At 19.2% G+C, this 14525-nt stretch overlaps 3 protein-coding genes across 3 annotated transcripts in view; 1 reads left to right on the top strand and 2 right to left on the bottom strand.

The window, feature by feature from the left end:
- On the bottom strand, positions 1-1817 carry PGSY75_0420200 (putative holo-(acyl-carrier protein) synthase; the record flags this gene model as incomplete). Its single annotated transcript, XM_018784256.1, has 1 exon — positions 1-1817. A coding segment is annotated over one exon (1817 nt), but the record flags the coding sequence as incomplete, so codon positions are not given.
- A 1161-nt stretch (positions 1818-2978) lies between these two features.
- PGSY75_0420100 (serine/threonine protein kinase RIO2) lies at positions 2979-4880 on the bottom strand (the record flags this gene model as incomplete). Its single annotated transcript, XM_018784255.1, has 1 exon — positions 2979-4880. The coding sequence occupies one exon, from the start codon at positions 4878-4880 to the stop codon at positions 2979-2981; it is 1902 nt and encodes a 633-aa protein (XP_018643417.1).
- A 2099-nt stretch (positions 4881-6979) lies between these two features.
- Positions 6980-14525, top strand: part of PGSY75_0420000 (putative zinc finger protein) — a gene marked incomplete at both ends in the record, with an annotated part of 8432 nt that continues 886 nt past the window's right edge. The window contains one exon of the mRNA XM_018784254.1: positions 6980-14525. This exon is cut by the window's right edge and continues 886 nt beyond it. Coding sequence (XP_018643416.1) covers positions 6980-14525 — 7546 coding nt within the window.

Raw genomic sequence — 14525 nt, 5'->3', positions numbered from 1 at the left:
ATTAAACATGTAAAATTTTTATCATTTATATTATTTGTTTTTATATTATTATTAAAAATTTTTTCGTCACTTATTGATAAGAAAATTTTGACAATTCCTAATTGTCTAGCTATTTTTTGTGCTTTATTATATAAATAAACATGTGGTTTTCCATATTTATCATTTCTTATTTCTATATCATTCATACTTATTCCATATTTTGATATTGAACTTAATCCTCTTCCAATAGATTTGACGATAGCTTCTTTTGCAGCGAATTTTTTACTTATATATATAGCTAGCTTTTCTATATTATATTTAATATTATCTTGTTGTTGAATTAATTCTTTATATTCGAATGAATTTAAAACTTTTTGAAGAAATTTATTTTTATTCTTTAGTAATAATATTTTATAAATTCTATATACACACAAAATATCTGTTCCTAGTCCTATAATATGATGAGCATAAAAAGTAGGTGTATATTTATTAAAGGTTACATATTTTTTTATAATATTTTCTTCTATATCCATAAATTCATTATATTCTTCTAGATTATTTTCATGATCCTTATGCATTAAATGCACAAATGCATGTAAAACATAAAAAGGTAATCTTTCATTTACACTAAAAATATTAGAAAACAGTTTATTGACTCCTCGTGGGTTCAATATTTTATTTGTATCTACATTTTTTGAATCTTTATCAACGGATATATCACAACCACCAACACTATCAACATTAATACTATCATCATTAATATTATCAACATTAATATTATCATCATTAATATTATCATCATTAATATTATCAACATTAATATTATCATCATTAATATCAATATTATTACAATTTATGCTGTTTATACTTTCTTCTGTGACATCCTCATTTCTTTCATCGGTCACATAACATAGACTATCTCCTTTTTTATGAAACAAACTGCTCTCATATTTCATTCTCGACAAAAAACATTCCTTGTTTATATACTCAGGACACAAATATATATCACCAGATTTAAATTCCTTTTTCTCTTCTACTGAATTTTTTAAAAAATCATAATTGTAATCATAGCTTTGATCATCTAAACTATGTAATATCGATATAACATCAGTCGGCATATTTTTATTTCGATATTTTTTATTAATTCTCTTCATTTCTTCTAAACTTATAAATGTAATATTTAAATGAAAATTGTTATAATTTAATATTTCTATTAGCTTCCTTACTTCTTTCTCAAATCTTGAAAGGTCAATAGGAATATCTACTTGATTATTATTAATTTCAAGAAAAGAACTAGATTCATAATTATCATAAAAATTATCACCTTGGTCATACAACATATTATTATGTTCCATATATATATTAAATAACTTCTTTTTATATTTACACCTATTATAATTTATATATTCATATTTATTTCTATTTTTATTTATTAAATTATAATTATTTTTTTTACGTTTGTCAATATATACTTTTTTAGTAAGAACATTTTGTATTATATAAAAATAAAATAATATATCTCTTTTTTTAAAAAAACCATTTTTTACATTATCAAAATATTTATTTATCTTATTAAAACAAATAATACTATTTCTGCTACAAATAGAAGATAACATATTCAACCTCTTCTTATTTTTTATATTATTAAAAGGTTTGACTATTAAACCTCTACTCATTCCAACATATTTACATTCCACATTTTTTTTTATATTCAATGATTCTACATTTCCATAAAATATAAAATATCCCTCTTCATATATAAATAAATACAAACATAATAATTTTAATATCTTATAAAAAGCCCCTTTCAATTTAGAGAAAATTAAAACAAAGATCATTATAATAACACTATGATCATATAGGTAAATATCTAAACAAAATTATCACACATATGAATATATATATATATATATATATATATATATATATGTATAATATTTTCATTTGATTATTTTTTTTTTTTTTTTTTACTTCTGCCGAAATATAAAATATTTTCTTTTCATTTTGAAAATCATTTCTATGTCACAATCTACTACGTGTGTGAGCTCCTAGGTCAAGATATTAAAATATATATATATATATATATATATATGTAATATATATGCTTCTATTTTTTATTATGTTAACTTTTTATATTTAATAATTATGGTTTTAATATATATAATGTTTCTTAAATATTAAATGATGAAAATAACTAAGCCCTTTTAATCCACATATATATATATATATATGAATTTTCTTTTATCAAATATCTCTCTTAATATACTTATTTTAATATGTATAAAATGATGGATAATTTTTTTTTTTTTTTTTTTTTTTTGAACTTATATTTTTACTTTTAAAATTATAAAGATAAAATCCATATATATTAATACATATATATATGTTAAATATTTTTTATTTTTTTCTTTCTTCAAAAATAGCAATATAAAAAAAAAAAGAAAAGAAAAATAAATTAACATGTATAATTATATATATATATCCTATAAGCTATATTTTTCATTTTCATTTAAAAAAATTAAATATATTTATACTGTTGTGATATGTTTTTTCTATATACGTTCAACATATATACACATATATGTGATGAATATTATTATTAATTTAATACTTCAACGTGGTATACAATATATGAAACAAAAAAAAGAAAGGTAGAAAAAAGAAATTACTAAAAATTAAAAATTTTTTTTTTTTTTTTTTTTCCTTATTCTATATTTTATAGATGTGTTGAATTGTTTAATATATATATTAATTTTTATAAAAAAAAAAAATAATAAACAAATAAAATTCCAAAAAAAATAAAATAAAAAATTAATATATTATTTACTATTCACATTGAATTATAAATCATTATATTTAGTGAATAAAATATTAAGGAAAAAAATATATATATCTACATATATATATATATATATATATACATACATATATATATATATATATATATTTATTTATTTATATAACCTAACAGCGGTTTTTATTTTGTGTCATTTTACTTTTTATAAGTAATTTTTAATTTTCTCCATAACTTTTTTTTTATTTTTTGTTTTTAAATTTTCCTTAAATTTTTCCTTACTTTTTTTTTTTCTATACATATATTTCAACTTATTTTTTACATATTCCTTGGTATATTTTCTTAAATGTGGTTTCCACGTGTCTGACAATTTTTTTGTTTCATGATCTAACGAATTTTCATCTGATGAAGAGCTCGAAAAATCTGTGTCATCATTATTGTTCATTTCACTCGAATTATCACTTTCTATTTCATCACATGATAATGAATTATCACCACATTTGTCATATCGTCTGTTATTATTATTATTATTATTATTATCACTTTGTTTTATAGAAATACTTTCCATCTTTTTAATATATTCTTCTTTTTGTCTTTTTTTTTTTTCTTCATAATTATTATCCATTAAAATATGTTCAAGGGTATCTTCTTCTTTCTCAAAAAAAATACCATCTTTCCTTTTATCTCCTTCTTTTTCAAATAAAATACTATCATTCCTTTTATCTCCTTCTTTCTCAAATAAAATACCATCTTTCCTTTTATCTCCTTCTTTTTCAAATAAAATACTATCTTTCCTTTTATCTCCTTCTTTTTCAAATAAAATACTATCATTCCTTTTATCTCCTTCTTTCTCAAAAATGGAAGTACCCCCATTTGTGTCTTCCCTCTTTTCATATATGACACTACCCCCATTTGTTTCTTCCTCATTTTTCATGTTACCCCCTCCACTATCACAATTATCATTTATGTTGCCCCTATTCATTTTTATATCATCCTTGTCATATTTATTTTGATTATCCATACACATATGTAATTCAAACATATGTGTGCTCTCATTATATTCATCCAAGGTTTCCTCTTTTTCTAAGGATGCATCGATGTGTTGTTCATGTGGTTCATCCAAATTATTCGTAGCATCTGAACTATAATTTAATTTATCATTTTGTAAAACCTCAAGTAATAAATTATCATCCTGATTTGTAACATCGTTTTGATCAATATTTAATTTGTCTTTATTTAATAAGACCACATCTTCATATAATGGATATTCTTCAATTTTTATTTTATATTTTTTAAAAAAGTGATTAATAACACATTTTATATCTCTTTCAAAATACATTTTTGCATTAGCATGTCCTAAAGAAACTATCTGAGGAAAATCAATAATAGTTACATTTTCATCATCATCAATTAATATATTAAATTCGTTATAATCTCCATGTATAATATCTGCTTTAGCAAATTTCACAAGAATATTAAATAATATATCGATTACTTTATAAGGATTATTTAATTTCACATGTGATAGTGGATATCCATTTATATAAGACATAATTATCATATGTCTATTTATATCATGTGGCTTAGGTACTGGGAATTTATTTTCATATAATGCTTTTAGATATGCATATTCTTTTGTTGCTGCTATTCTTGATAGATATAACCAATTTCTAAAACATTTTTTACCATAATAATCTCTATTATTTTTAATCGTTCGAAATGATATACGTCCTAATCTATGTATTTTTAAACATAACAAATTATCATTCACATCTTTACATATATATATATCAGATTCTTTACCAACACCAATTTGATTACCTATACTTTTTAATATACCTCTTTTTAAAAATGTTCTTAAAGCCAAAAAATCATATCCTAAATATGTTAATTTATACCCATCATATTTCTTATTCTGATGACTAATCAATTTATTTTTTAATAATTTCTTTAAAACACTAACAATTCCTTCCTTTCTTAAATTTGCTATTGATGATATTAATGATACAGATAAATACTCATGGTTCCTCATACCCATCTCAATCGCTGTAAGTACTCTGTACTCATTTCGAGATAAAAAACTAAAGCAAGAAATATCCAACTTCATTTTTTTAACATTATAATAAATATCTTAATTTGTAAAAAATATAAAATCTTACAATTAATATAATAATTCACATATATGGATGTATATATGGATGTATATATGGATGTATATATTTATTTATTTTTTTATTTATTTGAAATATTCTTTTTTTATCAATAAAATATACATTTTTTTAAAAAAAAATATTTCTACCATCAAATTGGTAACATTATTATTGATACAACATATTAAGTATATAATAGAAATATTGTTTTGTATATTTCTATTTTATATTTTAATTTTTTTAAATATATATATTATATATATATATATATATTTTTTATGTGAGGCACACAAAATTTAATTGTTATTTAAGCCCAAAATTATATTAATTATCAACAGTATAACATATATAAATATATTTATATATAATAAGAATTAATTTTTTTTTTACATTTTTTAATTTATATATATAAAAAATATAATATTATTTTTTTAAATCATGAAATATATAAATAATATATGATATCCTTTTAAATTCTTTAATTTTTTTTTTTTTCACATTTGGTAATAAATATAAATATATATTTATATTATATAAGATAAGATAAAATAATATAAAACCATATCATATATTATATATACCTTTTTTTCCTCATATATATGTAAATACTATGTAATGGTATATAATATATATTATATATATATTATATGTATACATATTTTTTTTTTTTTTTTTTTTTTTTTTTTTAATTTTTTTTTTAATTTTTTTTTTTTTCTTATAAATAAACATAAACCCATATATAATATTATATATATATTTATATATATGCATATATAATATATAATATATATATATATATACAATATATATTATATGTATAGTATATTATATAGTATATTCTTATATATATTTTTATTTTATTTTATTTTTTTTTTTTTTTTTTTTTTTTTTTTTTTCCTTTGGGATTATTTGATTTCAATAAGTAAATATATAACAATATATTTATTATATATATATAATTGAAAAAAAAAGAAAAATATTTACATTATTATTACCCATATATATTTATTTTATATGAATTAAGAATATAAGAGTTGATAAATTATAAAATGAAATTATATATATAAATATATAATCATATATATAAATATATAATTATATATATATTTTTTCATATATAATATTACAAAACATGATGAATATAGAAAAGTAAAAGTAAAAGATTATAATGAAGAATGATTAAAAAAGTCAGGCTTAAAATATTTTATATAAATATATTTATATGAAGAGAAGTGCTTCATTATATATATATAATTTCTTTATAAGGAAATAAAAAAAAAAAAAATACTTTGATACGTATAATATATATATATTTATTTATTTATATATTTATTGGAAATTTTTTTTTTTTTTTTTTTTATATATATTTATATAATGGAGAATGAAATTTGAAGTATATTTATCATTTTATAGGAAATTTATTTATATCCTTATTTTATAATTGATTATAAAATTATATATATATAATATATATATAATATATATATAATGACGTATAATTTATACATATTATAATACATATAAATAACATACATATAAATCCCTATGTATTGAAAAAACGAAAACAATTTGTTGAGGTATCTTTTATTTTTTTTTAAAGAAACCTGTGATATACAAATTTTTATTTCTATATTTGAAAAGAATAATGTTCATATTCATTTATATACCTGTATGTTTATATATATATAAAAAAACAAAAATATTAAGGTAATTATGTTGTAATAATTTTTACTTTTTAATTATAATATTTATGTTTATAGAAATATTCCAGAAACAACCATATACCTGTATGTTTATATATATATATATAAAAAAAACAAAAATATTAAGGTAATTATGTTGTAATAATTTTTACTTTTTAATTATAATATTTATGTTTATAGAAATATTCCAGAAACAACCAAATAAAAAATATATATATATATAATATAATTCATAAGTTATTTATTTTGATATTATTATCATATATTATAATAAATAATTATACATTTATATATATATATATATATATACATATACATATACATATATACATATATATGTTAATTTTAAAATTATGGTAATAAATAATATTATCGATGAAGAAAATGAAAAGTCAATACATACAGAAATTAAATGTTTAAAAAGAAAGAATGAAAAAAAAAAAATTACCAAACTAAATTTTGATATAACAAATTCAAATAATAAAGAATTTTTTTATAATAATGAAAATAAAAATTTTCAAAAAAACAATCATTTGTTATTATATAAAGAAAATGTAATAAACCATCAAAATAATGTTAATTATATAAATATGGAGAATAATATAAATAATAATGATTTATATATCCCAGATCAAGATAACTGGGTTCAATGTGATTTATGTGAAAAATGGAGACGCTTACCACAAAATATAAATATGGAAAACTTACCAAAAATATGGTACTGTAAATTAAATAATGATGTAAGATATAATTCTTGTGATATACAAGAAGAAGTAGTTATTCCATATAATTATGATGTAAATAAAATTAATGATAAAAATGCAATTACTTTTAATAATAACAATAATAACAATAACAATGATTTTATAAAAAATGATTGTTCTTACAATATTATTAATGCTCATAATATTACAAATCGTAATATTAGTAATAGCAATAATAATATTGTTCCTTTTAATACAGATACCTTATTATATAAGGAATATAATTCTTCACAACAAAATGTTAATGATTCTTTTTTTTATATAAATAATGAAAATAACAATATTATATGCAATACACATTATAATCCTATCTCTAATAATAATTCAGATTTTAATTCAAGAAACGAATCAATTGCATCCTTTTGTCATATAAAGGAAGTGCTTACACATAATCAAAACAATAAACAAAATAATTATGATAACACTTTAACAAATGAAATTAAAAAAGAAGAAAACAAGGAAAAAAAAAAACAAACCAAAAAAAATAAGCAAATGTTGCATAATGAAGAAGCTGTTCAAACTATACACAATGATGACTTACATTCATTAAGTACAGAAAAAAAGAAAAGTAAAGATACCTATGAAAATATGAAATGTAAAAATCTCATAAAAAAAAATATTAAAAAGGAAAATATAAATAATTATACTATTTATGATTTAAAGGAAAATCCCAATACACACCAAAATGACAACAACAATAATAATAATAATAATCATAATAATCATAATAGTCATGATAATAATGGTTATAATAATTCAAAAGACCTTTACTTAAATTATATCCATGCCAAAAAAACAAAGAACGATAAAAATGCAAACCAAGACGATGCAACACAAAACGATGATAACCAATGTCAAAATTTACCTGTACAACCAAACAGCCATTTTCATAATATAAATTTACTAAAAAGAAATTGTAAAACGAAAAAAAGAAAAACAAATAATAGTTTATTCAAAAAATATAATAGTGATGGAGATTTATATGAAAAACCACAAAAAGGTGTAAAACAATTTAATAAAACAAATATGAGTGATACAGATATGAATTCAAAGGATAATATTAAAAAGTTCAAAAGTTTTTTTAATAAAAAAAATATGAACAAGTCAGGTGCTTTTTATTCTTACATGCATTTTATCATTAATTCCAATTTGAAACAGAAAAAAAAAAAAGAGGAGTGTCCCTTGCTGAATGAGAAAAAAAATAAAAAGAAAATAAAGGAAAATGAGAATAAAAATGAAACTGGGAAAGAAGACGAACAGAAAAATGAAGATGGAAATGAAAACAGAAATATGATTATGAATAATTCCCAAATTTTGGACATGGAAAAACGTAATGTGAAAAATGGTAAAAAAAAGAAAAAAGAAAGTACGACATATGTGATAAATAATATGTATACTAAAACTAATGATGATGAAGAGCAAAAAGTAGATGAGATTAAAAATTTGGAGACATCGCACATGGATCAAATGAAAAATGTCAAGAGAAAAAAGAGTCAAACAAATAATAAAAATAAAGAAAATGTAAAAATAAAAAATGAAAAGGATAATGGTAAAAATAATAATGATGAAATGTTTAATTATGTGGAGTATAATACGAATAGTTTAAAATATAACAACAACAGTAATAATGATAATAATAATAGTAATAATAATAATAGTAATAATAATAATAGTTATAATAATAATAGTAATAATAATAATAGTAATAATAATAATAGTAATAATAATAATAGTTATAATAATAATAGTAATAATAATAACAATTTTGATGATAATAATAATTCAAATGAACAAGGGGATTGTTTATATGAAAATCTTCATATGACAGATAGCCAAATAATGAAACAAAATAATATGAACATGTCAGGAAGTTTTTCAAATTTAAAAAAAAAAAAAAGTTCTGATATATTATTAAATAATAATATAATTAATAATGTGGATAATACTATTCATACAAATAACGTACCTGTTAATAATACTACTCCTGTTGTAGTTAACTGGGTGCAATGTGAATTATGTAAGAAGTGGAGAAAAATCGATGGTCATATTAATATAAGTTTATTACCAGAAAAATGGTATTGCTCTTTAAATTTTTGGAATGCTTATAATAATTGTGATATGGAAGAAGAAATATATGTTGAAGAAACAGCTAATTTGGAACCCCTCCAAAATATAAAAAATAATGAATATTTAAAAAGCACACAAAATGTACATAATAAAAGTAACACAAATCAACAAAAGAATGTAATAGGTTCACAAAATAATTTGAAAATTCAAAAAAAAGTAAAAAGTGGAAAAAATAGTGTAACCAATTACTTGAATAATATGAATATTTCAAGGAAACAATCTACAGAAAAAGGAAAAAATGATTGTAATAAACATCGGGGTAGTAAAAAATCAAATAAGAATAGTATGATGCTTAATGAAAATAAATATGAACTTGATGAAAATGATATTAAAATATTAAATGAATTAAATAAAAAATATTCTAAAATAGATATTTTAAATATAATATTTAATAATTTGCAGAATGATAATGATGAAATGAAAAGAAATAATTTAATAAATGACTTTTTTACAAGTTCAGATACTTTACCATTAAATCAAAATAATGAATGTGGTAATAAATTAACATTAGATGAATTGTTGAGTACTCCAATAAGTGAAAATTATTTATCACAAATAAATTATGATATGAATAATAATAATATGAATAATAATAATAATATGAATAATTCTTATAATGATGAAGATAAAATAACTTATGATGAAAAAAATGTTATGAATAATGACAATGAGATGTTTTATAGAAATATTCTTTCATATTCATGGGCATCTCATAATAATAATGAATTATTACAATCTCTAGATGGTATGTTAAAAAAAAATTGTTTTTCAAATGAAAATTATAATATATTAAATGAAAAGAAGGAAACGTATGAACAAAATGAAAAATATATTTTCCACCCAAATAATAATATAAATGATAATATAAATAATATAAATTACCTTAATAGTAGTGATAATTCTTGTTATGTGGATTTATTAAAAAATAGCAAATTTAAATATTTTTTGAATTATGAAAATATTCATAAAATGTTTGATACTTTGCCTAAATATAATTATACAGCTTCTGATGAAGATAATAAAAATATATCAAATCATATAAATTTAAAATATAAAAATTTATTTTATAATAATTCACAACCATGTATTAAGGATGATTTTACAAATTCTTTGAGAAGAAGATATTATTCATGCAGTTTATTTGATAAGGATATATATAATGACCATCATATAGATGAAGAGAGAAAACAAAGAAGTTATTTATCAGATAGTGTTTTAAAAATAAGAAAGTGCAAAAAAAAATTAATTCATGTTAAACGTGAGTATATATTTAAGATAAACAAATTAAAAAAGTTATTACATAATGAAGTTGATGATATAAATGAGTATGAAAAAAATCCAACCTTTTATGAAAAAGAAAATAATATAAGTGAGTGTATAAAAAATTGTAGTACAGATATTTTTCCAGATATTGAAAATAAAGTAAGTGAAGAAAAGGAATTTTTTTCATATGATGAATGCATGCTTCAAAATGATCCTTTAAAATATGTAAATTATCTAAGCAAGTTAAATACTTGTATAGACACAACATGTAACACTGATGATAATAAAATTATGGATAGTTTTAATAATGTGTTCAATGAAAGGAATCTAATAAATGAAGATAATATGTCAAGTGATCAAAATGGGGATCATATTTACGATGAATTATTTAACAAAATGAAAAGTGAAAGGCATAAAGGTAATGTAATAAATGAACAGTCAAAGGGAATAATTCTGAGTGAATCAAATAAATGTGAAGATGAAAAAATAAAAAATATTGACCAAATAAAAAATATTGGCCAAATAAAAAATATTGACCAAATAAAAAATATTGACCAAATAAAAAATATTGACGAAATAAAAAATATTGACCAAATAAAAAATATTGACCAAATAAAAAATATTGACCAAATAAATAATACTGACGAAATAAAAAATGTTGACGAAAAAAGTAACATTGTTAATAATACATATGAAGATATGAAAACATTTTTTGATAACTTCTATTTAGAAAAAGACAATAGTGAAAAAATATATGATGATAATAATGAGAATGAAAATTGTAATAATTTATTATATAAAAAGAATTTTGAATTGTTTGAAAATAGTTTAAAAATGTTTATATTAAATGATGAAATGTTTAATAATAATAATAATAATATTAATATTAATAGTAGTAGTAATTATTATTCTTATAATTATTTTGCAGATGATGAATATAGAATAAATTTTAATAATGATAAGAATGAAGTGGTTAATTTAAAATATGATAACTATTTAAATAAAAGCAATATTTATGAAACAAATAATATATCAAAGAAAGAAGAAAATACAAATTATTTAAGTAAATCTATGGGTCATATAAATTCTTTTTTTTCCTCATCATCTATATTAGAAACATTAAATGATTATTGTCTAAATAATATTTTATTAAAGGATCAACCAAATTCGTATTGTGCAAATAATAATATGGAGACAAAAGATGAAATAAAAAAAAGGAATAAATCGTCTATATTTTTAAAAAGTGAAGATAATAAATTAAGTATGGATGATTATATAAAAATAAGAAAATATTTAAATTATTTTAAAATGGATATGTCTTATAATCAGAATGTGGGTAATGACGAAGATTATGAAAATGATCCATGTGATGAAAACAATAAGGCTAAATATATTACTGATATGAATAACAATATGTATGATGATAATGAACCTTGTTATAGTTATAAGAAGGATACATCTATATTAAACAGTATGACAACTCCAAATTTTGATCCTCTTGAAAAATTAATGACTCGTGTTTCAGTATCAAGTGTGAAAGAAAAAACAAGAAATAGTCATAGCAATTCAAATAACAAAAAAGAAAAACTCCTTAATCTTGATGATAAAAATAATAAAAAAAATATTAAATTGAATAACTCTAAAAAGTCCTTTTTAAAAGGTGGTGTTTTATTAAACAGAAGTGATAGTTTTATAAAGAAAGGTACAAAAAATTCTTTACACATCAATAACAATAATAATAATAATAATAATAAAATTGAAAATTATGTTAGTAATGTTTATGAGAATGATAATGCAAGTAGTGCATTTCCTAGGGATGCTTTATTAAATTTAAATAATAAGAAGGATAATAGAGAAAAGAAAAAGGATAGAAAAGATAAAGAAAAAGAAGATGTAATAATATTAAAAGATATAAAAAATGTGGATGAAGATAATGAATATATATCCTTTAATGTATGTTATGATGATAATATAAATAATATTAAAGAGTTAATTAAGAATAGAAGTAGTCATCAAAAAAATAGTGTTGATATGAACAATGGAAATTTGATGTTATCAGATAATAATAAAAGTAATAATATTTATATGAATAATATTTATATGAATAATATTCATAATAATAATACTCATAGTAATAATATTCATAATAATAATATTCATAGTAATAAACTTAATCATAATAACAACTCTGTTGTTAACTTAAAGAACAAGACTCACATGTGTGAAAATGCATCCGCATCATATGTCCAAGAAGATAATAATAATAATCAAATTAAAATAACAATATTAAATACGAACAAATTTAAAAGACATATCTTAAGCAGTAGAGTTATAATTTATTCTAAAGGAGCTTCCCTAGTATATAATGTAGATGAAATAAATAAGAATAGTATTTATTTTTATAATAATGAAGAAGAAGTATATATAGCTAAAGGCAAACAAAAACATGATGATATAAATAAAGATCAAAATAATGAAATGGAAAGTAATAATATATATCTTAATTATGCAAATAATATTAATTTTAATGATAATGATGAATATCATAAAAATAATGATGATAAGACTAGTAATACATATTATGATGATAATAATACCACTGAAGGGGGAAAAATAAAAAAAATTGGGACCTCTGTATTTAATTATGATTATAAAAAAATGATCAATGAAATAAGTCAATTCAATAGTAATATTAAAAAACAAATACCACATATAAAATATAAGTTTAAGAAATATATTGATACAATTCCAGATAAAAAAAAAAAAATAAGTCAAAGATGTCAAAAAAGCGAAAAAAGAAAAATGTCAGCAAGGAACATACATATTCAAGAATTTAATTCACTAGATGGTAATATTAATAATATAATGAATGATCACATATATAATGATACTATAAATAATAATAATATTATGAATAAGGAGCACGACAAACATGTAGAAATAAATCATATAAGGAAAAAAAATGAAAAACATCCAAACGATCATGTGAATAATATAAATATCAACAATATAAATGATAATTATCTTGATACCATAAAAACGATTGAACAAAATATTGGTGTATCAAAAAATAAAAATAAAAATAAACAAGTCATATGTAAAAATATTATCAAAAAGGAAAATGACCATAATATTGTGCATGCTAACAATGATGCAGTTGGTGATAAAAATATAACTATTGAAAGAAATGAAAAATTCTTAAAAAAAAAAAATAGCAGTTCAAAATATAAAATACATAATAATAACAAATTGAATGAAGAAAACAAATTAAATGAAGAAAACAAATTAAATGAAGAAAACAAATTAAATGAAGAAAACAAATTAAATGAAGAAAACAAATTAAATGAAGAAAACAAATTAAATTATAATTTAAGTGAATCCTACAATGATAATAATATACACGAATTTTTGAATAATCAAACGTTTAAAACAAACAAAGATATATTAAATAATGAACAAGTTCATGATGAAGATAAATATAATACAGATAACAAAAAAAAAAAAAATACCTTACTCAAAAATGTGGATAACAAAAAAAGTAAGTTGTCAGAAATGATGGATGGTCAAAGAGAAATAAAAAAGAAAGATATACTACAGGTAAAGGATAAAAATAAAAAACGTAGTCTTAAATATGACAGTGATGATATAAATAAAGATGTTCATGATGATGATAAGAAAGATGATCATGATGATAAAAATAAAGATGATCATGATGATAAAAATAAAGATATTCATGATGATAAAA

This window comes from Plasmodium gaboni, chromosome 4, assembly GCF_001602025.1.
Source record: "Plasmodium gaboni strain SY75 chromosome 4, whole genome shotgun sequence".
NCBI classification, from domain to species: domain Eukaryota; phylum Apicomplexa; class Aconoidasida; order Haemosporida; family Plasmodiidae; genus Plasmodium; species Plasmodium gaboni.
The sequence above is the reverse complement of the archived record's forward strand: the minus strand, read 5'-3'. Positions and strand labels throughout refer to the sequence as shown.